Genomic DNA, 26,806 nt, shown 5'->3' with positions numbered 1-26,806 from the left:
TTTTGTTGTATGATAAGGCCTCTCTTGGGTATATTCCCAAGAGTGGTATTGCTGGGTCCAGGGGTGGGTTGATCCCGAATTTCCTGAGAAACCTCCACACTGCTTTCCAGAGTGGTTGCACAAGTTTGCATTCCCACCAGCAATGGATGAGTGTACCCCATTCTCCACAACCTCTCCAGCAAAGGCTATCATTGGTGTTTTTGATTTTAGCCATTCTGACAGGTGTAAGATGGTATCTTAAAGTTGTCTTGATTTGCAAAAACTCTTGATGAGTGCGCAGAAGTTCTTGCTTTGTTCTTCTGGCTACCAGTGTAGATGTAAATCTAGAAGGGATTTGTACTGGAGTTGGTAGTTCAAGACAGCCGCCATTTTCTTATAAATGCCTGCATCTTACTGAGGATGGCAAGAACTGTTGGGCCTCTCCATTTTCAGGGCCCTGTACAGGAAGCTGTCACTCTGGTCCTCAGTTCCTGCTCCTTACTGCCATCTTCTCTGGGCATCTTAGGATTTGTGCTCCTGAAGCCTTTTTTTGAGATCGAGTCTCACTATGTTGCTCTAGTTGTCCTGGAACTCACTCAGTAGACCAGTCTGGCCTCGAACTCTGAGATCCTTTTGCTTCTGCCTCCCAAGTTCTGGGATTAAAGGCGTAAGTCACCAACTACCACGCATTCCAGCTCCCCCAATTTTTTACTCTGGAAGCTGGTGTAACGCTGGTTGCTGGGTGAAGCTTTTATTTTAAGCATGACAGGGCCACTGGCTTGTTCTTGCTGGACCTGGCTCACTGCCTAAATCCCTCGGTGGTTCATCATCAGGCAGGCAAGTGCTATAGAACTAACGACCTCCGCACGGGCCTCCCTGTTCCTGGTTTCAAGCCCATGTGGTACCAGCCAGACCCGGAACCGGGCCGATGACAGTGTTGTTACGATTGCTGGTGCTTTGTTCCTTTGCTCCGATCTGATCCCTCTCTTATTTCTTTCAGCTTGGATTCCTCAGCACCACCACAGCTCAGCCAGAACAAAAGACTCCGAGTCTCACAGGCACATACCGCCATGTTGACCGTACCACTGGCCAGGTGCTAACCTGTGACAAGTGTCCGGCAGGAACCTATGTCTCCGAGCACTGTACCAACATGAGCCTGCGAGTTTGCAGCAGTTGCCCTGCAGGGACCTTTACCAGGCACGAGAATGGCATAGAGAGATGCCATGACTGTAGTCAGCCATGCCCGTGGCCGATGATCGAGAGGTTACCTTGTGCTGCCTTGACTGACCGAGAATGCGTTTGCCCACCTGGAATGTACCAGTCTAATGGCACCTGCGCGCCCCATACAGTGTGCCCCGTGGGCTGGGGTGTGCGGAAGAAAGGGACAGAGAATGAGGATGTGCGGTGTAAGCAGTGTGCTCGGGGTACCTTCTCTGATGTGCCTTCCAGTGTAATGAAATGCAAAGCCCACACAGACTGTCTGGGTCAGAACCTGGTGGTGGTCAAGCCGGGGACCAAGGAGACAGACAACGTCTGTGGCACACGCCTGCCCTCCAGCACACCCCCACCTACCCCTGGCACAGCTACCTTTTCTCACCCTGAGCACATGGAGCCCCATGAAGTCCCTTCCTCCACCTATGAGCCCCAAGGTAACTTAACCTCATGAATTACTTGCTGGAGGAAGGCTTTGAGCCCAGTAGAGTGAGCTGATAACCAAGGGTGTTCTCTCCTCTTTGCTAAATCTAAAATCATCCCTTGGAGAAAGGGAGCCTTCATTTTTGTGGCTAATTAAATTTGGCTTCTTTGGACTTAATAGAAACATTTAACTCAGAAGGTTTCTATTAGGAGACAACAGATATCTAAAAAACTAGGTTACATCAAATCAGCAAATAAGAACGGAGAGAAATAAGGACAGTGTTTGACTTTATGTAAAACACTTAACCCCTTCCGCTCTCGGCTTCCAACTTGCCGAGTGAGTGAGTGAGTGATTTTAAATGTTTAAGGTTTCTTTCAGATTAAAAAGTTAAGCAACATGGAGTTAATCCTAGGTAGACAATGCCAGAAGGAGAACCAGCGAGGGGGAGCTCGTCCTAATGTCTGGAAGGAAGGAGGACTGTTGTCCACGGTAGGACAAAACCATAGGAGAGGAAGTTAGAAACTTCAGAAAACAAGCAAGATTAAACCCACCTATAGATCACCAGCTCTCACAGCTGGAAAAGAACAACTTAGTGTTTTTTCCAGAGGTCTTGACTTCTTGTCTTTTGTCTGGTGTCCCTGGTCGCCTAGCATCCCAGTCAGGCAGAAGTTCACAATTTGTGATATCCTCTCTCATGGCCTTTAGTTTCCGTGCCGTGAGTGCCGATGTAAATCATCAGCACACCGCCAAGGGGAACGGTGTCTGCTCTCCATTGATAACTACAGGGAATGCTTTCTCCCGCCCACCATTCTGCCGTGAAGAAATGGGTGTGAAGAGCTTCAGGGGCTGACACAGGCCGGGTTTGGTCCCCAGAGACGCTCAGCTCCCCTTCCTCACACTCTTTCATGAAAGCTAATGTGGAAACTTCTTAGAAAGAAGCCCCCAGAGCCAACCCCAGCCCTGTGTAACCTCTGGGTTCCAGCTGCTGGAGAGCCCAGCCTTCCTTTATGTAGCGACCTGTTGGGCAGGGTTGGAGCTGAGCCTGAGCTCTTGTCTTTATCTTAGTGACAGGCTCTGTTTCACCTCTCAGTCACAACGTAAACCTATAGGTGACGGAGGAGGAGAATGCGCAAGGGAATTTAGCTGGAGCGAGTTCTCTGCACAGTCGGATCAGTGGAGAGTTGACCGGTGGCAGATACACACTAGAGTATATGAAGTCTAGGAGAAACTATCTGGAGCTCACCCATTGGCTCCCCGAGGATGCCCATGTTCTGAGTGCCAGAACCTGAGTTTCGCTATTCAGATTTTTATCTTTTATATAAAGATGCCATTAGGACCTTTATGAAAATATGCAAGATAATATTTGATCTTAAGGTCCAGCAGTCACCTCTTCTTTGACTGTCTGACATGGTTAGGGACAGGAGAGAATGTGTAGATGCCCAAATATGGAAAAGCTGTTCCCCCCTCCTTACTCTTTCTTCTAGGCGTGAACTCAACAGAACCCAACTCTACTGCCTCTGTTAGACCAAAGGTACCAAGTGGCATCCAGGAAGGGACAGTTCCCGACAACACAAGTTCAACCAGTGCGAAGGGAGGCACGAACAAGACCCTTCCAAGCCCACCCCAAGTTACTCACCAGCAAGGCCCCCACCACAGACACATCCTGAAGCTGCTACCGACATCCATGGAGGCCACTGGGGAGAAGTCCAGCACGGCCGTCAAGGCCCCGAAGCGGGGCCATCCCCGGCAGAACCTGCACAAGCATTTCGACATCAACGAACATTTGCCTTGGATGATTGTGCTCTTCCTTCTGCTGGTGCTCGTGCTGATCGTGGTGTGCAGCATCCGCAAGAGTTCCAGGACTCTCAAAAAGGGGCCCCGGCAGGATCCCAGTGCCATCGTGGAAAAGGCGGGGCTGAAGAAGTCCTTGACTCCAACCCAGAACCGCGAGAAATGGATCTACTACTGCAACGGCCACGGTGAGCCTCTCCCGTTCCCCTGGTGTCTTTAGAGCTCTCAGCCTCCCTCCTGTTTCCTGGAGGGATGGGAAAGCCATAGTTTGTGGAGTCCCCTTCCTTCCTTCACCAAGTGCTTCTTTTTTTTTGTTTGTTTTTGTTTTGTTTTGTTGAGACAGGGTTTCTCTGTGGTTTTGGAGCCTGTCCTGGAACTAGCTCTTGTAGACCAGGCTGGTCTCGAACTCACAGAGATCCGCCTGCTTCTTGATCTAGTGTGTTCCAGCAAAAGATTCTGACCATCTATTCGGAAATAATGCATTCAGAGGGAACCACCTCTTTCCATCCCCCCTCCCCCAGGCACTATTGAAACTGGAGAATGTTGCAGACTCAGAGACCTGCTAGTCACTTTCAGGGACTTCTTGGTTAACTTGTCTCATTTCGCAAATATAGGAATGTAATTCAGAGAGGTTTTGCTCGAACAAGAGTCTAGTTGTTTGTTGAGGACTGGTTGGCACGAGACTGCACGTCTCTTAATGCCGGAGCCCTTCCTCTTTTTGGTTTTGAAAAGTTTAAAAAAACATGTTTGTGTGTATGGTCATGCTGTGTATACGCGTGTACACACGCACATGTTATGGCACGCGTGAGGAGGTCAGAGGACAGCTTTTGGGAGTCAGTTCTCTCCTTCTACTGTGGGCTCCAAGGGTCAAATTCAGGCTTATGTAGTAAAAGCTTTTAACACACAAAGCCATATTGCCAGCCCACACTTCCCTTTTCTATGCCTCAGGCTAAGGAAAATAATAAAAGAAGTCCAAAACTAAATTGATGTAAGCTAGCTGGGCTGTAAGATTTAGATGTGAACTTTGCTTTTCACTCTATATCTTTATATGTACCTATTTCTTCACACACACATACAAACACACACACACACACACACACACACACACACGCACACCCCTCCTACCTAAATGTTTAGACTCTCACTCAATCCAGGGTGCAGGAGGATTTTTTTAGATGACAGACACCCACAACATAAGAGGTTCCTCTTGGTCTGAGGCCATGTCCTACATCTCTCCCTTACTAGTCAGAGTGTGTGGATAGACGCCGGAATAGTTTGCTCTTTTCTCTTTTAAGGGCAAAAATAGCTTACAGTACTTGCTTGTCTCTGAGCTCGGTTTGACTTGAAGGCCGCAATTTTGCTCTCCCGCTGTGGCTGCAGCTTCCTTTCCTGAGTGAAGGCCGGCTCTGGAAATCCCACTCAGATGTTTCCTTTCCAGTTACAGATAAAGGTGTGTGCTTACCTTCCTGCAGCCTGCTTATAGTCTTCTCTACTGAATCTGGAAATGCTTGCTGTTTGGTCTAGTAACTCTATTTCTGGGACCCTGTCACAGAAGGATAAACAGATTCTTTTTTTTTTTTTTTAAAGTAATCTCAGTGAACATAGACCTTGTCTTGTGGGGAGAGAGGAAAGCAGCTTTAGACAGGACCTTGCTCTGTAGCCAGTCAGGCCTTGAACTCGCGATTGTCCCATGTCAGCCACCTTAGTGTTGGGATTAGAAGTATGGGATGCCATGCCTGGCTTACCTTATAACCACTTAACTTAGCCTCTTGAGTCATAAACATTGCAAACAAATGAAGTACCAATTTTAGGGAAATAACAGAGTAAATGGTCACCCTCAGTGACGGGGTGAATGGGCAGTGGGATGCTGTGGCGGCACTCTGCCTGGTGCAGACTCTCAGAGCTGTCCCGAATTTGTCACCCGTGAGTGTGCAGGGCTATGGGCTGACCCTGGAGGCCAGTGGTCCTTGGGCTGCTGGTTGGACACGCCTGGCTGAGAGCCTGTGTCGACCCCACTGTGGCAGTCTGGAAACGCAGTGACTGGAAAAGCTTCACCACCGCCCCCCGTTAGTGAAAACCTTGAATAGCTTCCTGTGTGCACATAATTCTAACTTGGGGGAAGTTATAAGGATAACGCATGTGTATACCTGTGCCCAGGCTGCTCTTCCTTTTGCTGTGTTTTGTGACCGTGCCTGGCATAGTCCGGGTTGCCCTTGAACACGCCATATAGTCAGAGCTGCCCTTGAACTCCTTATCCTTCTGCCTCAGACTCCCTAATGCTCGGATTACACACGCGCCTCCATATCCAGCTTAACATTTTACTCTTTGTCATCCGCCCTTTGCTTCTGAAGCCATGCACTGATTTCATAGCCTGTATTATAGAATAGCTTGTTATATTTAATGGCATGTGTATTGCATGTCACATGTATCTACACATATATTCAATGGCTGAGATAAATTTCCCACATTTTTCCATGGCTCTCTACCCCTCAGTAAATTAGTGTATTTCCCAACAATAAGGATATTCTCTCTGTAAAATATTTTGTAGTTTCTAACCTCATTAAGTTGAACGTGAGAACAGCGCTTTGTTGTGTCCATGTCGCTGTCTGTTTTGGTGGTCACCCGGTGGCCTAGTTAGCTTTCTGTTGCTATGGTAAACACCGTGGCCAAAAGAAACTTGTGGGGGTGAGGTTTCGTTGGGCTCACACTTCCAGGTCACAGTTCATCACGGGGTGGGGGGAGTCAGGGCAGGAACTCAAATAGGAACTGGGGGTAAGAACTGAATCAGAGGCCATTGAGGGTCCCTACCCCCTGGCTTGCTCTCCATGGCTCCCTTAGCTTGACTTTTTGACAACCTTCCAAGTAGCAGTACCATCCACAGTGGCCCTCCCACCGTGATCAAGAAAGTGTCTCAGAGACACTCTCTCAAGGTTGTTTGGGAGAAAATGGCCCCCAAAGGAGGTGGTACTATTGGGAGGTAAGGCTTTGTTAGATTGGGGGTGTACTTGTAGGAGGAAGTGTGTCACTGTGGAGGTGGGCTTTCAGGTCTTACATATGCTCAAAGTTCCACCCAGTGTCTCAGACCACTTCCTGTTGCCTGCAAGATATAAGACATTCAGGCTACTTTTCCAGCACCATGTCTGCCTGCAGGCCACCATGTCGCACCATAGTGATAATGGACTAAACCTCTGAAGATGGAAGGCACCACAATTAAATGTTTTTCCTATAAAAGTTGCCGAGGTCATGGTGTCTTTTCACATCGACAGAAACCCTAAGACAGAGACATTTCTATGGTCCAATGCATCGGAGGCAGGGTTTTTCTGTGTAGCCCTCGCTTTCCTGGAACTCACTTTGGAGACCAGGCTGGCCTCGAACTCACAGAGATATGCCTGCCTCTGCCTCACAAGTGCTGGGATTAAAGGTGTGCGCCACCATCACCAGCTTAGCACTCCAGCCTTTACTTAGCAATCTGTCTTCACCAGCCAAGTGCTGGGATTGCCAGTGGGCCTTGTACCACCCTGGCTTTTATACAGGTGCTGGGGATATGAGTTCTACTCCTTGTACTTGCTTGACACGCCCTTTATCCACTGAGCTACCGTACCCTAAGAAGTATACCTTTTCCCTTGAGTATAAGATCTTGTCCAGGATCAAGTTTTGCAGTGACCTGTGCTCTGAATTTACCTCATTAATAGAAACAGCATGACTATCCTTTTAAATGACGTAAATCTAGAACTAGCCTTCTATGGTCATGTTATTAATCAGTAGTTGCTGTCATGGTTTATGATCAGATACATTTTGTAAACTGTTTTGGCAGCATAGTTCTAAAGTCCTAGAGAACACAGAAGGTTGTAGAAACAGACTGGTCCAGCAGCAGAAAACAGTACCGTCCCATGACCTTAAATACTTTTTTACATGTTGTATTACATTATATATCTAGCGTGTTGGGGTGCGTGCATGCCGGGGTGAACCCCATGGTGAACCTAGGAAGGTTAGAGGAGCGTCTGGTCTGCAGGGACTGGTTCTATCCTCCCGCGGTGTGGAGCCCAGGAATGGAGCTCAGGTCTTCCAGCCCAGTGCCAAGGCCCTCCACCCTCTGAGCCTTCTTCCAGCCCAGTGCCAAGGCCCTCTAGCCTCTGAGCCATCTCACCCCCTGACCCTCACCATTGTTGCAGCTCTTTTTACCCTATGAAATACCATGTGTCCTCACAGCCATGTCCTCCTTCATTAAAGAACGGAAGTGGCAAATCAAACCCAACCCAGCCACCCTCCTGTGCCGCTTCAGCGCGGTGCCGTCCCGTGTCTCCGCCGGTGTCGGTAGTGTAAGCAGCCCTTCCTGCAGTCTAGCTTTTCCCAGGTTCTGCACTGGGATGGGAGGCCTTTCGGTAAGGAGGGCCTTCTCTTTCCAAATTGCTGGTTCCAATGTTGCAAGCAGGTAAAATCCTGTTACAAAGAGAGGTTCTGTTCTGTAAAGGCTGCCCCAGGTGCACTGAGCTCTCTGTAGACAATGCCTCGTTGATCTGACTGCATTGTGTTCTGGCAGGAGATTATCCCGCATCATAAGATCTCTTCCTGACTTTCGGCCATTCACTCCGAATGGCCGTGAGCACGAGGACTGAATGAGCATGACCAAACAGGAGTTTGCTATCCGAAGTTTTGTGAGACCTCCTTTACCCCTGCCCACTGCGAGAGGGGCATGCCGGGCTCTTCTTTAAAAAGTATTGTTAGTACTTGACAGTTTTGTACATGCGCACAATGTGCTGTGATTCTATTAGCCCACCATGGACCTCTGATTGTCAGTCTTCCTGTCTCTGAACACTTGCCTCTGGCTAACTAGTCTACCACTTGCTTTCCCATTAGAGAAAATGGCACCCCCCCCCCCCAAGGCATCCATAGTGGTGAGATCTTCAGAAAGGGCTTCAGGAAGGGAGCGTGGGCTCACGTCACTTCTTATCTCCATGATGCGGCCTTGAGGGGCTCAATCTTGAGCAGGTGTCTGTTGCTGCTGTTCATGGTTGCAAGGGCTATGTTTGTTCCAGTGACCCGTGGGCTCCTGCTTGCCTTGTTGGACCTCAAAACTCTGCACCCTGAAGCGAGGCCTTTGGTTCCTGTCTTCTCACCATTGAGACTTCTTACGTCCTGTTGCCATAGGGTCCTATGGTTGGGACCCTAAAGCTGCACCTTCTGAAGCTCAGTACGGTGGCACCCTAGCTCCATTCCTTCCTGAAATCAGAAGAGTTCAGTTGTTGCTAGGTTGGCAGGGGCTTTGGTTTCTCGCAGTATATCCACTTCTGCGTTAGGGATTGTAGAATTTCTATCTGTGAAACCTATTTAGGATTTTATTATTAGGTCGACTTGTCATGATGATGTGAGTCTATTGTTTGGGCTTCAGTCATCATCCTGTCATTTTGTGCAAATAGATTCCTTTTTGTATTATAACCTCAAGATAGTGGGGTCGGTGTGGGTGGGAGTACAGAAGTTTAATCTGATTTAAAATGAAAATTAAGGGGCTAAAAAGACGGTTCAATGGGTAAAAGCTCGCGCTGTTCTTCCAGAGGATCCAGAGTGGCTTATAACAGCCTACATATATCTCCAGCTCCAAAAGGCTGTGGGTGATCTCGGGCCAGGCATGGACTCTCTTTGGTGGTCAGCTTTTTCAGTAAAATGAGGAGACCTAAGCCCATGACAGGGTTCCAGTTGAAGATGATCAAGGTGATCATGTATTTTTTGCTTTACCTGAGTATACTTCCTGTCAACCTTATATCCAACAGGAGAAATGCAGGCCCCGTGGGTCCTACAATCTGCTGTAGTGTGGGAGCAGTGTGTGGCTAGTCAGAGAGCGGAAACAAGGCTTAATCCCAAATTTATGCTGAAGAAGGATCCTATAGGAGGAGGTGGGGGGAGGGAATGGGGACAGAGGGAGGAGAGAAAGCTGCAGCTGGGGTTAAATGAATAAATTTAATTAATAATAATAAAAACAGACATTCAGTCCATTGGTATTCAGGTTAATGCATACCAGGGCAAATGGGAGGTTGCCACTTAAAGGTAGATAAGATATATCTTTTTAATAATAAATCCTTGTATGTTAGAATTGCATAAAAAGGATCTTAGGTTCACTGCAACACAAAGGGCTACCCTGTAGCTGACGACAGAGTACAGTGGGTAGTAAAAGTCTCTGCTTGTGTCAGGAGACACGGCCAGGCAGGGCTGAGAGAGCGTACCATGGCCCTGTGTCTTTGTGGGGTGTAGAAGATCCTTCTGTGTTGAGAGAGAGATTCAACAGCTAGTCCAGAACTAGTGTTTGGAGCTGATCTTTTCAAACGTGTTATTTGAAATTCCAGGACTCCAACATGCACAGTGGTGGTAATGGAAGGGGAAGCCCAGACCAAGGCTTTCAGGTATTTCTGAACTTTAATGCTGCAGGAGACCTCGGTGTCTGGAGTCTTTTTCATCACTCATGCTGGCTGAGAAGAGGCCAGCAGCCCCTGTCTGTCTATAAAGAACAGGGCTGGGGGTGGACGCATCTAAAGCCCTCCAATTCCTTCTCAAGAGTCACAAATAAGATTTAGGCTAGCCTGTCTCTTTAAGCTTTATATATCCTGACCATGGCCTATTACTGTGAGCATTTCGTCTCTCTCGTAAAAGGATTCTTAAATTGCATGTTTACCCCAAGTCAGTGTCTGTTTGCAATTCTTCTCAACTGTGAGTCTAAGTTCTGTAGACTAGTCCAAGTGGTCCTTTGGGGTGGGAAAAACTATCACTTGTATACGGTACAGAATTGAGTTACGTCATTTCCAGAAAGGCCACGGCAAAGCCTTGCCTTGAAGAAGGTGACCCTCCAGGGGCCCAGGCAAAGCTCATGTCCGTTGGGGACATCTTTAGTCATGGCAACCATGGGTTTCTTCAGGGACAAATGAAGCTAGAGATGTCGGGCTAGAGGGAGATGGTTCTCTGTCTTAGTTACACCCTCTTCCCTCTTTGCTCTGCATCTCGCTGTCCTCTGGGAATTACTGTTACCTGTTGGATGAGCTGTTTTCCTGCAGGGAGCTTGAATAGCCAGACTGCTGCAGCTGAATTGTTTGTTTGGGTCACACAGGAAGCAGGCATGGGCAGGTGCTTTATGTTAGCCCATTCTCAGACAATAGGGGAATTGTGGGGTAGATTCGTAGCCAGCTTCGCATCTAAGGAATCCTAAGGTAAACAAAACATTGGAGTTGAAAAAAAAAAGATCGGTTATTAAGTTTTCATTTCATTATGTATGTTTGAACATTAAGACCGAGGCACTGTCTTAGTAGACGAGGGCTTACAGGGCCTTGTTAACACGAAGACTGTTTTGATTTGCTTTTAGAAGACATAGATTGGACAGTGTTGAGCTCCTGGGGGGTGGGGGGAGACGGAGAACTCCTGTAGTCTAATTTTCACCTGTTGTGTTCCGTGGAACTGAGCACAGGGGAGTGATTTGCTCAAGGTCGGGGGGGGGGGGGGGGGGGGGGGGGGGGGGGGGGGGGGGGGGGGGGGAGTTGAGGCCTCCACTCGCTGACTTCTGGGGTAGTATTCTTCATATCACGCTGTGCTCAATGCCTTTCTAGTCAAAGGAACGACTGCTTGATTTTGCCCACCGCTACAGGCAACAATGTGGTTAGAAAATCACTCATTGTTTTTGAATAAGACAGCAGAGAGGTCCTGGACGCAGAGGCCGGGCAGGAAAGAAGCATACATACATTGGTTGTCAGTAGTAGCCATGAAATAGGTAAGGATGAGGGAAATAGGTAGGTGCCCTGTCCCACCCAGACCAGGAGTGCCTAGGGACCTGTTTACTCTCCCCAGATTGCCTCTGGGAGAATGGAGATGGTCTGAGGGGGAGCTGGTGTGTCTCTTCTCTTGCTGAGCACCTCAGCTGGCTGTCACCAGGCTGTAAGAGACTAAGACCCACAGCTCTGAGGTGCCTGAGGAGATCTAGGACCAAGATTAAAATGTTACACTCTTACACAAAACCTTCCTTCCTTCGTCTTAAAGAGCAGAGGCAGTTAGTTCTCTCCAATTTCCCTTTTCCTTCACCCCGACACAGACAACAGAGCACTGTATGACCGCTTCTGACTCGGTTGTTCTTGAAAATTCTCTCATCTAGGGCAAATCTGTAAGATTTTCTTTTTCTTTTCCTTCCTTCTTCCTCCTCTTCCTTTCACCCCTCCCCCTCCCCCATGTATACTAGTGTATGTGTGTGGAGGTCAGAGAACAACCTCTCGTGTCCAGCCTCCTCTGTCACCTTGTCTGGGCACAGGACCTCTGGGTCCTTGTGCTCACTCCTGCCCCGCTGGTCTCCAAGCTCCCAGAGATTCCGGGATCTCTGCCTCCTTGTCTCCATAGGAGCAGCGGCTTTACAGATGCTCACCGCTGCATCTGGTTCAAAGGATTCCAGCTAAGGTCCTCTTGCAGGTACACGATCTGCCCACTGACCCATCTCCCCAGCCAGTTTAGAAAAACACTTTTGATTATTGATGCTGGCCTGGGAGGAGGAAGAAAAATGACTGTTCATTTGTCTCAAATGCTTCCTATGTGATGTGGAATTTATCTGTAGGTTTCCCTTTAATTCTCAGAAAGACATTATGGTGTGAAGATTGTACCCATTTTGCTTATCAGAGGCAGAGGAAGATGCAGAACCATGAGTTCATACCCAGTTAGCAGCAGACCTGGACTGGCACTCAGCCACGTGCCCTTGGACGAGTGTAATGAGTGTGATACCCGGCTTCTCACTCCTGCCCTCTGTAGAGAAGGAGGGTTGGGATGTGGACAGACAGCTGGAAGCCAGACCATCACAACAATTTTTCCTAACTGTCTGCCCTTCTATGACCCGTGGTGGGATGGGCAGTGCGGGGAGTCACAGACACAATATTTATGCTAAAAGACACATCCAAAGTTCTGAAGGGATGGCTTAGTTGGTACAGTGCTTGCCTTGCAAGACCGAAGACCCAAGTTTGATTCCAAGAAGCATGCAAAGATGCCAGGCAGGGTGTTATGTTACGCGTTTGCATCCTAGTTGCTGAGGAGGCAGAGAGGGCAGGTCCCTGAAGCTCACCGGGCTGGCTACTCGAGACTCTGACATCCAAGGTTCTCCTCTGGCTATCAAACACATGTGCACACGTGTGTATCCAAACAAACTCAAACACACACGTGCACATGCGCACACACATACTCAAAACACATTCGGGCCTTGTAAAGATGGCGTGGGGAACTCTTAGTCCCAGGAAGTAGCATGGTGTGGTGACAGAAGAGGGCCACAAGTCGGCTTCACCAAGGACTGGGGTCTGCCACTCACTCCTGAGCCTCCCCTTAGGTTCTCATCTCTGTGGTGGGCGTGGCTCCTCTCTCGTGGGCTTCCTCTTGTGGACTGAATGCGATCATTGGTAATATTGATAGGTCTATTAGCTAGCTTGGCTTCTTGCCCCCCCAGGACACTGCTACAAGCTGCCCCGAGGCATGGAGAGCTGAGGTCAGGACAGAGACCCAGTATTTTTAACTGAATTAGAAATTCTTATGGGTCAAATGTAATGAGTTATGTGTAGCCAGAGAAATGACTATGGAGAAAAAAAATTTACCCAAGGAACTTTGGCTATAAAATACCATAAAGTCTTAATTGTCCATTATAAAAGGAACCGGAAAAGAAAGTCAGTGTTGCCTGGCTCTTCTCATTCTAATCCTTCTAGAGGCAAAGCCCTTTGTTCTGGCTGCCTGTCCTTGTAGTGAACAGAACTCTAGCGAGGGTGACCTGGGAGAAGGGACCACTTGAGGCACAGGCAGACTGGATCCCTGCTCTTGTAGGAGGTGGGAAGCAACAACAATTCTCACTTGGCCCCCATGGGAACACAACGGAAGCATGTTGTGAGACTCAATTTTGCCCACCTGGATCATGGAAGTCTTGGGTTCAAATAACTGTAAATGTCTCTTTCTTAAAATCCTGCCTTTAGCTGGGCAACATGCCATTAATCCCAGCACTCAGAAAACAGAGGCAGGCAGATCTCCAAGTTTGAGGCCATCCTGGTGTACAGAATGAGTTCCAGGACAGCCAAATCTACACAGAGAACTCTGCCTCAAAAAATAAAATAAAAACAAAACAAACCAAACAACAACAAAACAAAACACCACCAAAAAAAAAATCCTGTCCTTGGTGATACAAAAATAAAAACAAGAGCTGAGGTTATGTTGGCTCATATCCTAGCTCCTAGAAGCTAAGGCAGGAGAATCACTGCAACTTTGAACCCAGCTTTGGCTATATAGTTAAGTTCCATGTCAATCCTGGCTACAGAGTGAGATCCTGTCTCAGGAAAAAAATAGAGCCCCAACTCACAACCAAATTCCTTCCAACTCAAAGTTGGCTCTTTGGCAAACCGTATTTGCATGATGTCTGTGCTCCGAGCAGTATGTAATGTTGGCTTAGGACAGCAGTGGTTGCTTAAGAAGGGGGGCTTAATTTATGCAGAGTTCATTTTCAAAACCGCTGCTGAGCCGAGCTATGGTTTCAGTCTTGAAATTTTGGAGATAACGTTGTCATTTCTTCCATTCTGCCCCTTCCCCAAGCTCACTGTCTAAGCCAGGGAAAACATCACATCAGCCCACTTTACCTGGTGTGCAAAGACAAGTGGTTTCCCCCAGCCTCATTCGCAGGCTTAAACGTTTCCTTTGTCCCCAAGTTTGGCTCTCCCTTTAGGACTGCCTTATGGTGAGGACTGTGAAGGAAGCTCACCCTCTAGGTGGCTCTTCCTTCTCCTCGGTCCAGTAGGTGGAACTGACTCACGAGGCAAAACTGGCCTGGCCGTGGAGACTATGTTTGTGTTTTGCATGTATTTCTCAGAGGTCGCAGTGGAGGGGTGACAGGTGTGTCCTGAGCACATCAGGAAAAAGAGGAAGCCAGAACTCAAGAGCACTTGAAGGATTTTCATTGTCTGAGTTAATAAGCCTGCAGGGTGCAGTGCTCAGAAATGAAGGGACTGTCAAGAGTTAGCAACTGGGAACCAAGTCAGAGCTTCTCCGTTACCAGTTGTTTTTGAAGTGGGGTCTGAGATGTTTGCTGATAGTGATCCAAAAATGATTTCGGGGTGCAGACTTAACAGACTGTGTCTACTAAAATGGACTTTTCATTTCATTGTGAGTGTGTGTGTGTGTGTGTGTGTGTGTGTGCTGGTGTTGGTGCAAACATGTCTCATGCATGTGTGAGGTCAAAGGGTAACTAGCAGAGGTTCCTTCTCTCTTACCTTCTGGGTCTCAGGGTTCAAACTATGTTATCAAGCTAGATGATAGACACCTTTACCCAGGAAGTTCTCTCCCTGGCCCCTAAAATGGATCTTAAAGCTTGTACAGGGGCCTGTTAGCTACCTTTCTTGTTGCTGTGACTTAGATACCTGAAGGAAGCTATGCAAAGGAGGTTTAATTCAGCTCACAGCTTGAGGGAGGGCTAAGGTCCACAGAGGCAGAGAGGGCTTGGAGGTGGGAGTGTGAGGTGGCTGCTCAAGTTTCCACCTGTAGCCAGAACACAGAAAGAGATCAAAGCCCGGTTCCTTCTTTTCCATCTTAATTCAGCCTGGGATAATTCAGCCCGTGGGATTCTCTCCACAGCCAAACTTCTTTGGAGACGCAGACACACCCAGGTGCTCTTAGTTCCCGACAAGTTCTTGGTAAAAATTTCCCACCACAAGCGGTTTTATTGCTTGCTTTATCTTCTCTAAGTAGGTCCAGGATGGCCTTGAACTCACTAGCTAGCTCAAGGCTAGCCTTGGGGTCAAGATTCTCCTTCCTTAGCCTCCAGACTGCTGGGTAGCAAGCATACACCCCCAACTGTCCTTACCCACATTTCCAAACTCGAGACTCAGTTCTCTACCACTGAGCTAACCCTTCTGAACTCCACATAGCTAGAAAGTGGCAATGCCGGGCTTGTGTCACTATTACTCCACACTGAACATTTCTAAGGTTTGGGGGTGATTATTATCATTATTATCATTATTATTCTTGGTGCCGAGGATGAAAGGGTCTTGCCCATGCTAGCTAGGTGAGCATTCTAGCAATGAGCTGTGCTTCGCAACTCCCTATAGTTGATATTTTAAAACATGCTCAGTCGAGAGAACTGCATTTCTCTTAGCAAAACAGTCCTTTCTGAAGTAAACCGCCTGTAGTTTATTATTAACGAGGAGCTTTTACTCTTAGAATTTGCACTAGTTTCTGGATTTTCCATGAACTGATTGGAGCGGAAAACCTAAAAAAGGAAAAGGGCAGACAGCGGTTGACCCGTCTCCAGGGCTGTTTGTGGTATCAGAGGTAGCAGCATCCTGCTGATCCAGCTCACTTGCCTGTGTGGCTTGGTGCTACATCACCCCCAGAAAGCTGGAGCCGGGAGCACACCACGCCCTCCTTACCCGAGACTCCTTGACCCAAAATCCCAGACGGTCATCCTGTCTGCCAGCCCAGATTTCCTATGGGAAGTGGACTTCAAGTGTAAACACCAGGAGGCCTCACTGACGGGAGCAGATTTTTCCCCCTTCAGTGGTTGCTGTGCCCCCGCTAGTCCAGCCCTGGACTGCCACCACCACGGTCATTAGACAGTCTGGGAATGGTTGGGCTGGTCTCCTCCCCGGGTCCCACCTCCCACCGCCTGAGCCACATGTGCCCTCAGGCATGCCATTCCCCTGTAGATAGCACCATCCTGTTTAAAACACCCAGGTTCCTTCCCTGTTCTACCCCTCACCCCCTCTCCTCTTTCTATTTATTGCAGTTCTGGGGCTAGAACCCAGGGCTTGCCCATGTTAGGCAAGCACTCTACGACTAAGCTATATCCTCGGTAACCTCTGCTTCTTCTGTTCATTTAACCTGTTAGAATATTAGACTTTGCGTGTGTGTGTGTGTGTGTGTGTGTGTGTGTACGCTCGTGTGCACGCGTGAGACTGCACAGTGTGTTTCTCCACACGTGGAGACCAGAAGAACACCTCAGGTTTTGTTCCTCAGGCATCATCCATCTTGCGTGCCCTCCCACCTCCGAAGTTCCCGTTTTCTTTGAGACCGGGTTTTCTCTGTGTAGCCCTGGCTGTCCTGGTGCTTTCTCTGTAGACCTTGAACTGAGATCTGACTGCTTTTGCCTCCTGAGTGCTAGGATGAAAGGCACGTGCCACCACACTTGGCTCCCACCTTGCTTTTTGAGAGAGTCCCCATTGGCTTAAAGCTGGCCAGTAAGCTAGACTGTCTGGCCCTTGAGCCCCAGGGATCTGCATCTTTTTGTCCCCCCATGCATTCTGGGGATAAAAATCACGTCCTCATTTTTCGCAAAACAAGCACTTTGCTAACCTGGCTGTCTCCCCAGACCCATCTTAGGACTTTGAAACACACAGAACTGCTGGAGGAGCAAGCCCTCTTACTGGGCCAGCCTGGAGCGTTCATTAGCAAGTACTGGAGGGGCCAGAGACCTGCCCCCTCAGCCCCCGACCCCCAGGATGTGTGTTTGGCATCTTAGGTATTTGTGTACTCTTGGCCAGCCAGCCAGGAGTTCTGCCTCTAGGCCTTAGGGGAAAAGATTTTATTGTGATGATTTGTATTGTTAAGAATTTACCCAACAGTCTTTCAATGTAAGCTCTTTGAGATGGTGAGAAACAAATTCGCATTTTCCCTACAAAGAATCCAAATACAAATAGAATAATAATAAGAAAAAAATCTGTAATGTGTGCACTTACAAATACAAATAGAATAATAATAAGAAAAAATCTGTAATGTGTGCACTTACGTCAGCCAGGTCAGACACGTTTTGCAGAGGAGAAAGGCTTTCTGGAATTCTGTTGAAGTTTCCTCAGAAATCATTGGTTGTTAACACTGCTAAGAGCTCAGCGGATTGGGTTTGTGGATTACGTCAGACTTGGGCTTGGTTCAGACTCTGATAAAAGCAACACCTCAGGATAGAATAGCTGGTGTACTTGATACAGACTGAACTGCCACTGACTGAGACACATCAGTCTTTTCTACGTCGGTTAAAGGGGGAGCAAACCCGCAAAAGGCCACGAAAGGGGCTGGTTTCCATATGTATTCGGATAATCAGAGTGAGGGAACAGGGCGGTAGGTTAGCCATGCTCCCAACCCGAGAGCTCAGCTCAGCTCTCAGTCAGCCTCCACTTGGGCTGTGGCAGCTTTTCCCACTGTGTCCCTTTCCCTAGGGTCTCTTCCCTCTACAGACTCCCTGTTCTCCTGTGTTGCTGGCTGTTCCTTCCTGGACTCCTTGGTAGGTTCCTCTGACCTCCACATAGTAGAGAGCCCCAGGTACCACCCTGTGTCTCTTTGTCCATGCTCACTCTCCCTACCCTGGCAATCCTAGGCTTTCTCTCTCTCTCTCTCTCTCTCTCTCTCTCTCTCTCTCTCTCTCTCTCTCTCTTTTTGAGGCAGCGTTTCTCTGTAGCTTTGGTTTAGGCTTTTATTTTATTATGTTTAGTTTTTGTTTTGAGACAGGGTCTCCCTATGTGGGCCAGGCTGACCTCAAACTCACAGAGATCCACCTGCCTCTGCCTCCCAGGTGCATGCACCACCAAGCCTGGCTAGATCCCAGGCTTTAACTAGTACTTTTCTGCTCTGAATCCTCAGGCCTTGAATTCAAGTTATAAAGCTGCCCGGCAGGATCAGGGCAGTGAGAGAAAGGGAGTCTTGAACTCATGCCTCCTGTTCCTCACGTGTTCATTGCGGAGGCCACTGTGTGTGTGCTGAGATGTGGACTCAGACAACGGAGAAGTCGGCCCTGGGAGGAACTGTTGTGCCTCCTTGAGAATGTTCCCATCCGAGAGCTTTCCCCTCTCTTTGTAGGACGCTGTGAACTCTCCATAGCCAATGATTCCGAATGCATGCAAATGCTTGAGTCTTTTGAAGAGATGAGTTTCCAACCAAATTTGTCTCTTGGACTTCTGTGTCAAGTCTGGCTGTGCGTCATGGACCTCAGCGTCTTAGCTCGCTTCTCCACTGTTGTGATAAAACCGTGACCCAAAGCAACTCGGGGTGGGAAGGATTACACTCTGTGGGTTCCAGCCCATCGCGAAGGAAAGTCTGGGCCTGAGACAAGCAAGGACTTGGAGACAACAGTTGAAGCAGAGACCCCGGAGGAACACTGCTTACTGCTGGTTCTCTATAGTCTGCTCACCTTCCCCACTGAGGCAGGGTCTCTCAGTCGAGCCCAGAATTCTAGTCTGGCTGTCTGCTTTCTCCAGGGATTCCTCCACCTTCTAAGAGCTGGAATTACAGGCAGGTCATCAAGCCTAACTCCCAACACTTTTTTTTTTTATTAAGGAAAAGCATGTTCCAGGTCTGACAGTTTTGTTTCCTTGCTATTGATCCACTTCCTTGTTAGTAAGCTTCTCTGCCTCAGATTTCAGATGGCAGTCTGCTCAAGGAGCAGCGTAATATGGCGGCTGCCCTTAGACACCCGTGAGGTGGTCCCGAAGTCTTATCCCTGGTAGTGATGGGGTGGGAGACCAGGGCCATGTTCTGACTGTTTTTCTCCCCGGAGTTTTGTGACTGTATGTTGGAAGGCTACTGTCTGTTGGGGAAGCCATGTCTACTCTATCTTTGTATTATCAACTCTGGAATGGGGGAAGGCAGTGGCAAAGAGCACGGCCGGGAGAGGTGAATCTGTGGAGCTGACTCCATGTTTCACAGTGAAAACATTTTCCAGGGAAAAGGGCAAGGTGAAACTTAATGAGGAGGCTTTAATTTTAGTTTGAAGTTCATCTGAGTTTAGGAAAATCTCATTGTGCCCATTCTCCGGTGTTTTTCTTTTCTCTTCTTTTCTTCACCATCTCTCATCTCCTTTCTCTTTATTTTTGTGGCTTAAAAAAAAAATACTGAGTGTTGGATGAGGGACCATTCCCAGGTTTTTATGCTCTGTATTACTATATAAATTACTATATATTTGGATGTGAAATGGATTGACCTCAAGTTTCCATGTTTGGAATATGTGGAACATTTAAAATCATGTGGGTGATTTCTAAAATAAATTAACTCCGTAGGAAATGCTGGTCAGCTCAGCCCCGGGGATGACAGTGAGCCTCTCCATTGTAAGGTGAGGAAATGGACTTGACAGTTAGTGGTTTGCCCAAAGCCACACTGTCACGGGCATCCAGAGGATGGAAGCAATGGTCCTACTTATAAGCAAAAGCTCCGTGTTTTCATGTAAGACACTGTAGGCTTTAGTCAAATTGACCTAAATTAAGATTCAGGGACTAACAAGCCTCCGGTGTTTGGAAGAGCCTACCACATTAACCACAAAGAGCTGGCTTGTTTCTTCAAGTTACCTGCAGAGGCTTTAAATAGGCTTTGGGTTCTCTCTCTCTCTCTCTCTCTCTCTCTCTCTCTCTCTCTCTCTCTCTCCCCCACCCCCCCCCCTTCTCGTTTGCTTGAGATCAAAAACTGTAAATCTGTCTAAATACTGCCAGGAAAACCGAACAGCAGCTGTTGAGGCTCACCACGATGACGTCAGCATCTCAGTTTGTAATAGTCCACTGTTACTGTTGTTGTTGCTGTTGTTTGTTGTTGTTGTTTATTTGTTTGATTTTGAGAAAGGGTTTCCCTGTGTAGCCCTGGCTGTCTTGGAACTCCTTCTGTAGTCCAGACAGCCCTCAAACTCAGATTTTCAACTGCCTCTGCCTCCAAGTGCTGGGATTAAAGAGTGTTCCAGTACCACTGGTTTGTTTTTGTTTTTGTTGTTTGTTTTGTTTTTATTGAGCTATACATTTTTCTCTGCTCCCCTCCCTCCACCCCCTTTGTGTGTGTGTGTGTAGCTTTCTTTTTTTGTGGACAAGAAAGGAGTCTTATATTATAAACTTAGGTTTTAAAAACAGTTTCAGAGGTTGACCTGGCCTATATGTATACGCAGCCCCCCATCACATCTACTTCTATAAAACTGAGTGGGGGGATAAGAACTTACACAGAGGCACTACCAGGTCCTCCAGTTTCAGAGAGGTTTCTGTAGTTATTTTGTTCTTGGCCAGAATGTGCTAGCTCCTTAAGAGCCACTTTTCGACATCAATCCCATCATCCCTTCAACAGTTCTGGCGTTGGGGATCACCTGCGCTCCTGACATGAAACACCATGTAGAAATCTGGGCAAAACCAACTTACAATTGCAGAGAGAAGATACCAGAGACACCAAACACCCTTGCCTGACAGATGGCTCTGCCAGGTGATTATCTAAGTGTGTGGCTCCTGAGATTTGATTTTACCCTAGGTCCATCAGATTTAGGGAGCAACACACATGTTCACAGAGTTGACAAGTGACTAAGAGGATAATGACCAGAGAAGAATCCTCCCTTTTATCCCTGGTTGCTTTCTGTTCAGAGAAACACGGTAAAGTCTCCAACCATCCAGTTCAGCATCCCTCTGCCCAGTGTGTTCACGCTGTATATGCTACCCTCTCTCTAGTCCCATAGTGCCTAGCTGTCTTGGTTAAAAGTCAAGACCTTTAGTTCACTTAGTACTCCTGTACCCCAAGACCACAGTTCAAATAAGTAAAAAGGAAACCACGAAATACTTACTTTAAGTGAAAATATAGACATTCTCCACTTAAAGAAAAAAAAATCCCATACTGAGAATGTTCCATTTCACCCTCCGCACCCCACCTCTGCCTCCCGAGTACTGGGATTGCAGACATGCTAGGTCACATCTTGTTAAGTTAGATGTTCCTAAGGAATGATTGCCTTGGGTTGAAACACCTGGGTATTGATTGATCTACTGACACAGTAAAGATGGATCCTCTATTCAATCGCAAAAAAAAAAAAAAAAAAAAAAAAAGAGAGAGAGAGAGAGAGAAATATATACTAGTTGTCTCTTACCTCACTCAGACTGGAAGGCACATATCACTGTATGTGGTAAGCGCCAGTTAAGATGGGAGAGACATCAGATTACAAGGTTGGACACTGTGTTTTTAAGCATCTATGGGGAGTCCTGGATCATATATGAGAGGGACTAGTGGATATTAAACCATGGGGCAGGGTACAGATACCTTATAGAATAACCAGCCTTGATTATTTACTCAAACATGTTCTCTGTTTCAGAAGCTAGCATGTATTGACATATTTACTGGTGCTTGCTTCTATGGAAGTTCTGTGTCCAACCTGGTGGGCTCAAGTCCCAGCCACCTGCCTTTGCAATACTGGGGTGGTGATAGTCTAACTCTTCTGATGTTTTCTTCTCTTCTTCTAAGTATGCTATTGGAATGTTAATGTCTTCCGAAGATGTTCCGTGAGCTAAATGCCTTAACATAAAACCTGGAAGACAGTAACTGCCACTGGTGTTATGCTGTCGTTTGGGTCTTTGTCTGCATTGCAGCTGTGCAAGTCAACGCAGAAGACTGGCTAATGGAGCAGAAAAGAGCTTGTAGGGTCAGATGAGAGGACAGATGGCCTTTTTTCTCTTTCCTTTTGAGACAGGGTCTCCCTGTGTATCCTAGGCTGTCTCTAAACTGGTCCATCTGGGATTACAGACCTGTGCTGATATGGCCCACTAAATTAGATGTTCTTATAGAAAAGTTATTTTACTTCTCTCTCTCTCTCTCTCTCTCTCTCTCTCTCTCTCTCTCTCTCTCTCTCTCATGCACATGGGTGTAGTGGCCTCAGAGGATAGAAGGTTAAAGATCCCCTGGGGCTGGAGTTACAGGTGTTTGTGGGTTCCAGAACTTGGGTCTTCTGCAGAACCAGTATGAGCTTTTCACTGCTGGACCGACTCTTAGCCTCCTAGTGTATGTGCTTACACAGTGGCTCCATTGGGCTGGGGCAATGGGGTATGTGGTCAGTTGACATAAAAGACACTGGTCCTCGAATATACATGTTATTCAGCCAAGGCTGTGTAAAGTACACTAAAGTCTTCATTTGTGGTTTCTATTTTTTTGAATTTCTTGATTCTGAAGAGACGCTCTGATTGCTTTCGTTGCAGTTGTATTTAGTAGTAACAAAGGAATCACTGGTTGTCTTGATTGGTCTGGCTTTCAAAAGCAGCTCTTGGGGGAGGACTTGCTGTGCCTCTGAGATGAGCTTTTCTTTTGATGTGTATTCAGGAAGCTAACCTGTTGTTTAAAGGCTCGTTATTTACTGATTGATTCTGTGTCTGTGTGTCTGTATGTCTCTGTGTGTGTGTGTGTGTGTGTGTGTGTGTGTGTGTGTGTGTCTATATGTGTTTGTGCTGTTAGGAATCTAATACAGCACCTCCTGCATGCTAGGCAAGTGCTCAACCACTGATCCACACCTCTCCTTCACAAAGTACACAAAGTAAAGCTTATAATGTCATCTAGCTGTCCCAAGGTGGACTATGTATGCCAAGTACTTACAGAAGATGGAGATGATAGAGCGCAACAGGAAAGCTTCCGGCTAAGACATGCTTGCGTTTACTTATTTTATTTTCTTTCATCCCTGGCGTAGGTATTGACATCTTGAAGCTTGTAGCAGCCCAGGTGGGAAGCCAGTGGAAGGACATCTATCAGTTTCTTTGCAATGCCAGCGAGAGGGAGGTGGCTGCTTTCTCCAATGGATACACCGCAGACCACGAGCGAGCTTATGCAGCCCTGCAGCACTGGACCATCCGTGGCCCCGAGGCCAGCCTCGCCCAGCTAATCAGCGCCCTGCGCCAACACCGACGCAATGACGTGGTGGAGAAGATTCGTGGGCTGATGGAAGATACCACGCAGGTAATAGAGCCCTGTACGGTTGTTTGCTTTGCCACTAATCTGTTTGGCTTTGAACTTCACACTTCATCAGGTATGTTTGCAAGGGAAAACAGCTGATCTTAGGTGTTTGGGTAGGCGTGCTTGCCAAGTGCTTACACACATGCGCGCGCGCACACACACTCAAGCACACCTCTACTCTTTAGGGCAGAAGTCTTCAGTGGCTGTGGTTTACCATCTGCATGGGATTTCTGTCATCGTTTGATGCTTGGAACCCCACTGCAAACCTGTCAGAGTATCTGAGGAGGACATCACCTGTTGTGAATCACCTCCTTTTAAAGCTTTCTGAGTGTCTTGTGTGGAGTTGAGAATCCTTATCTTTGGGAGTATGTTCTAGAATCAACCTATGTGGACAGAACTATTCTTTGTTAAAATCAATTTAAAACTTCATTTTGCATTGCATGTTTTGAACAAAACCAAACAGGGAACCCTTCCTCTTCCAGAGGGTGTGCGCGCACTCATGTGAGTTTTCTGGCAGAGTTACAGAGGTCCTCTTTGCTTGTGGGATAGCTGACAGCAATTGGTAACAGGACTGACCCTCACTGGTTAGTCAACTGCCCTCACCAAGCCTGAGGAAATCCCAGGCGTGTGTGTTATTGATGTCAGTGAGCACTAATTTTGGAAGCAAACACTGGATCCAAATCCTGTCTCTGACACGTGTTAGATGAATGATCAGAGATAAGTTGGTCCAGTTTGTCTGACACTGATCATATTTGCAAACCTTCCTTATGGTCATTAATAACAACAGCATAACTATGGAGTGTAAGATGCCTGAGTTATGGATGTTACTCTAGCGTGGTAATTATTATCATGTGACTCGTTTCTCCCAGCCATTCGTTATCTAATAGTTCCCTAAAAAGCATGAACTTAAGTAGAAAATTTGGTATTGGATCATATTTCAAATAGACTTTGACTAAACTTTGGGGATGTATTCTGCCATTAAGACATGATAAAACCCACTTGAGGTTAAAGGTCATTCTGCATGTGTTATGCTTTCAGAGGTTCAGATCCATTTTTTTATAAGAGCTGAGTAGAAATTAGTTCACCACATTAACTCAGTTCTTGACCATTCTGCACCAAATTTTGTACAGTAAGGGACTTGGGGTTACATATCTTTATCTTTTTACAGTACCGGTGCAATGCCTCTCCATTAGTAGTGCAAACATTGGTCAGGTGAGCTTTATTTTTAATAGCAATGTTAGGATACGAATGTGTATGTGTTGACTCACTTTGAAGGTGGCTTTCGAAGTTCTTAGTATATTTTTAACCTCTTTGAAATGTAGGACTTCAGAAAAAAGTTTACTAATAAGCCAGCTATAAAAATTAAAAGGCACACACGGATGTGTTACAAGGCTGTGTTGTGAATTTTGAGACATTTTTGAGAAGTATCATACACAGCCACAGCTGGGCTCTTAAATAGTTGGGTTTGGAAAGGCAAGAAAAATATTTATTCTCCACTTAAATAAGATACTTGCAGTTGAAAGAGAGGGCTGCAGAGGTGGTATATATGCTTTCATGAGTGTTGGCTATGAGGGAAAGAACTGGTCAGCCAACGGAAGACTGAAGATAGGTGCAGATATTTGGAATAAACTGCCAGATCTCATTGACGATACCTAGGAGAAAGATAATGCAAGTTAAGCTACTGTTTGAGTTTTGGTTATCCCAAGTCTGTGATGGTCGCAGAAGCTAAGAGGTCACTGTGGCGTGTGGTTACTCACGCCTTTACTCCATCCCTGAATTTGAGAGGCAGAGGCAGGTGGATCTCAAAGCCAGCCTGGTCTACATGGTGAGTTTTAGGACAGCCAGGGCTACATAGTGAGACTGTCTCAAAAACCAAAAAACTAGACAAATAATTAAAATAAAAAGAGATGACTGGGTATCCAAAGATGGAAAGTTTGATAAGCTAAAAGGCTAAAGAAACTTATAAGAAAGAATTAAAACCCAAAGTGTCTTCCTATATGCTAACCTTATACACACTTCTTTCCTATCTCTCACCTCCTCTGTACTAAAAAAAATTTTAACCACATCTAATTTTTTTAATTTGTATTTTGAGAGGCCACGGTATGATAGCATTCTATATCTCCCAGCTTGATTTTTCTGTAGCCTAGGTATTACGGTGCATGCTGGTTGCACAATACTAAGCTTCTTATTGCATGTTTTAACAATGTGCCCCATTGTATTGCAACACTCTGGGTCTGGTTCTTAACTAATGTTAGGAGCTAACAAAGCCTGATTCCTGGCTGCCAGTTCTTAACAAATGCTCAGTATGGAACAGTCCGTCATCCATAGCTTCTCTTTGAGGTTTGCCAAGTCAAGCAAGAGACCTGGAAAGCAGGGGGCACAATTAAGACTCACTCCCCCCATTTTCTGGTGGAATTGCTTTCCCTGTGTATTGTGGGACTTCTGGGGATTCAGGACTTTGCCCCAGGAGTTAATGGACTCTTAATGCTTAAAAATGACTCATTTTAAATGGTTAATGTTTCTTCTTGTTCGTGAGGCTGAGAACACCTACATTAGGCTGCCTTTCAAAGGTCGGCATTCATGTGGCTTTTCGTTACCTCCGTCCAGAACAGCTGGTCCGGTATGAACCATGGTAGCCACTGTCAAGTTCATCCTGGGCCTGACTCTTTCTTCATCTGAGATATGAAGTGCATTCTGCAGGCGTTCTAAGACCAATGTCTAAACTGAACCCGGATCTTCCAGAAATGTGTCTCTTCTTCCAGCGTGTGCATTTGAGAGAAGTAACTAAACGGTTGAATGGGGTTTTTTACACATCTGTTTAAATGCACACACACACACACACACACACACACACGCACACATACACTCCCAAGAAACTGCAGCTACAGGAAGTCAAGGGTTGCCCAGTGTTGAGTGTTGATACTGGGTGCTGATAATGGATTCCAGTCCACTAAAGGAAAGCAAGTGCTTTGATCTGCTGAGTCCTGCCAGCACCTCTCCCACAAACAAAGCTATTTTTTAAAAAAAGTAACATTCTTGCGTTCTAAATTGTGTTACCTCTCTTTTGTTGCCTTTGACTTCATTTTGTGTGTAATTTTATCTAAATTTTGTCTTTGATTAAGGAAAGATGACTCAGTCAGTAAAGTGCCTGCCACACAACTTAAGGTCCCAAGCTCAGATGCCCAGAATCTACTTAAAAGTGGCTGGTCATGGTGGTGCATGCTTTTAATCCCAGCACTTGGGAGGCGGAGGCAGGGGGATCTCTGTATGGTGGAGCCAGCCTGGTGTACCTGTTGAGTTTAAGGCTAGCCAGGGTTACATAGAGAAACCCTGTCATCCCCTCTTCAAAAGTAAATAAATAAAACCTCCCTAAACTTCAGGCTTTGGCTTCCTGGGTCCCCCTCTGCTTCGTGGAGGGTTTTTCTCTCTGTGTGCTTGTCTGTGTGTTTCCTCAAACTTTTCTTGACCACATGGGAAAAAGTAAGGCCCGGTCAGGTGCACTTGTAACCCCAGATCTGGGGCAGTGGATAGAGGCAGGGGGATTCCTGAAGCTTACTGGCTAGCTAGTCTAACTGAATCAGTGAAGCATGGGTTCAGCGAGAGACCCTGAGTCAAAACTAATGGTGCAGTGTGACTAAGACGTCAGCCTTTGATCTCCTCACGTGTGTGCACCCAGTGTGCACAGATGCATATTCCTACTGCAAGAAGCCTGCATGAGCACAC

General features: G+C 46.9%; 1 protein-coding gene across 1 annotated transcript in view; it reads left to right on the top strand.

Annotated features, from left to right (window-relative positions):
* Tnfrsf21 (TNF receptor superfamily member 21) overlaps window positions 1–26,806 on the top strand; it is a 66,395-nt gene that overhangs the window by 21,274 nt on the left and 18,315 nt on the right. Inside the window, exons 2-4 of the mRNA XM_050119347.1 lie at window positions 980–1,628; window positions 3,100–3,594; window positions 22,821–23,086. Coding sequence (XP_049975304.1) covers window positions 980–1,628; window positions 3,100–3,594; window positions 22,821–23,086 — 1,410 coding nt within the window. The remainder of the gene's footprint in view (window positions 1–979; window positions 1,629–3,099; window positions 3,595–22,820; window positions 23,087–26,806) is intronic.

The sequence above is a fragment of the Alexandromys fortis genome, unplaced genomic scaffold, assembly GCF_014885135.2.
Source record: "Alexandromys fortis isolate MF-2015 unplaced genomic scaffold, M_Fortis_MF-2015_v1.1 scaffold_145, whole genome shotgun sequence".
NCBI lineage: Eukaryota > Metazoa > Chordata > Mammalia > Rodentia > Cricetidae > Alexandromys > Alexandromys fortis.
The sequence above is the reverse complement of the archived record's forward strand: the minus strand, read 5'-3'. Positions and strand labels throughout refer to the sequence as shown.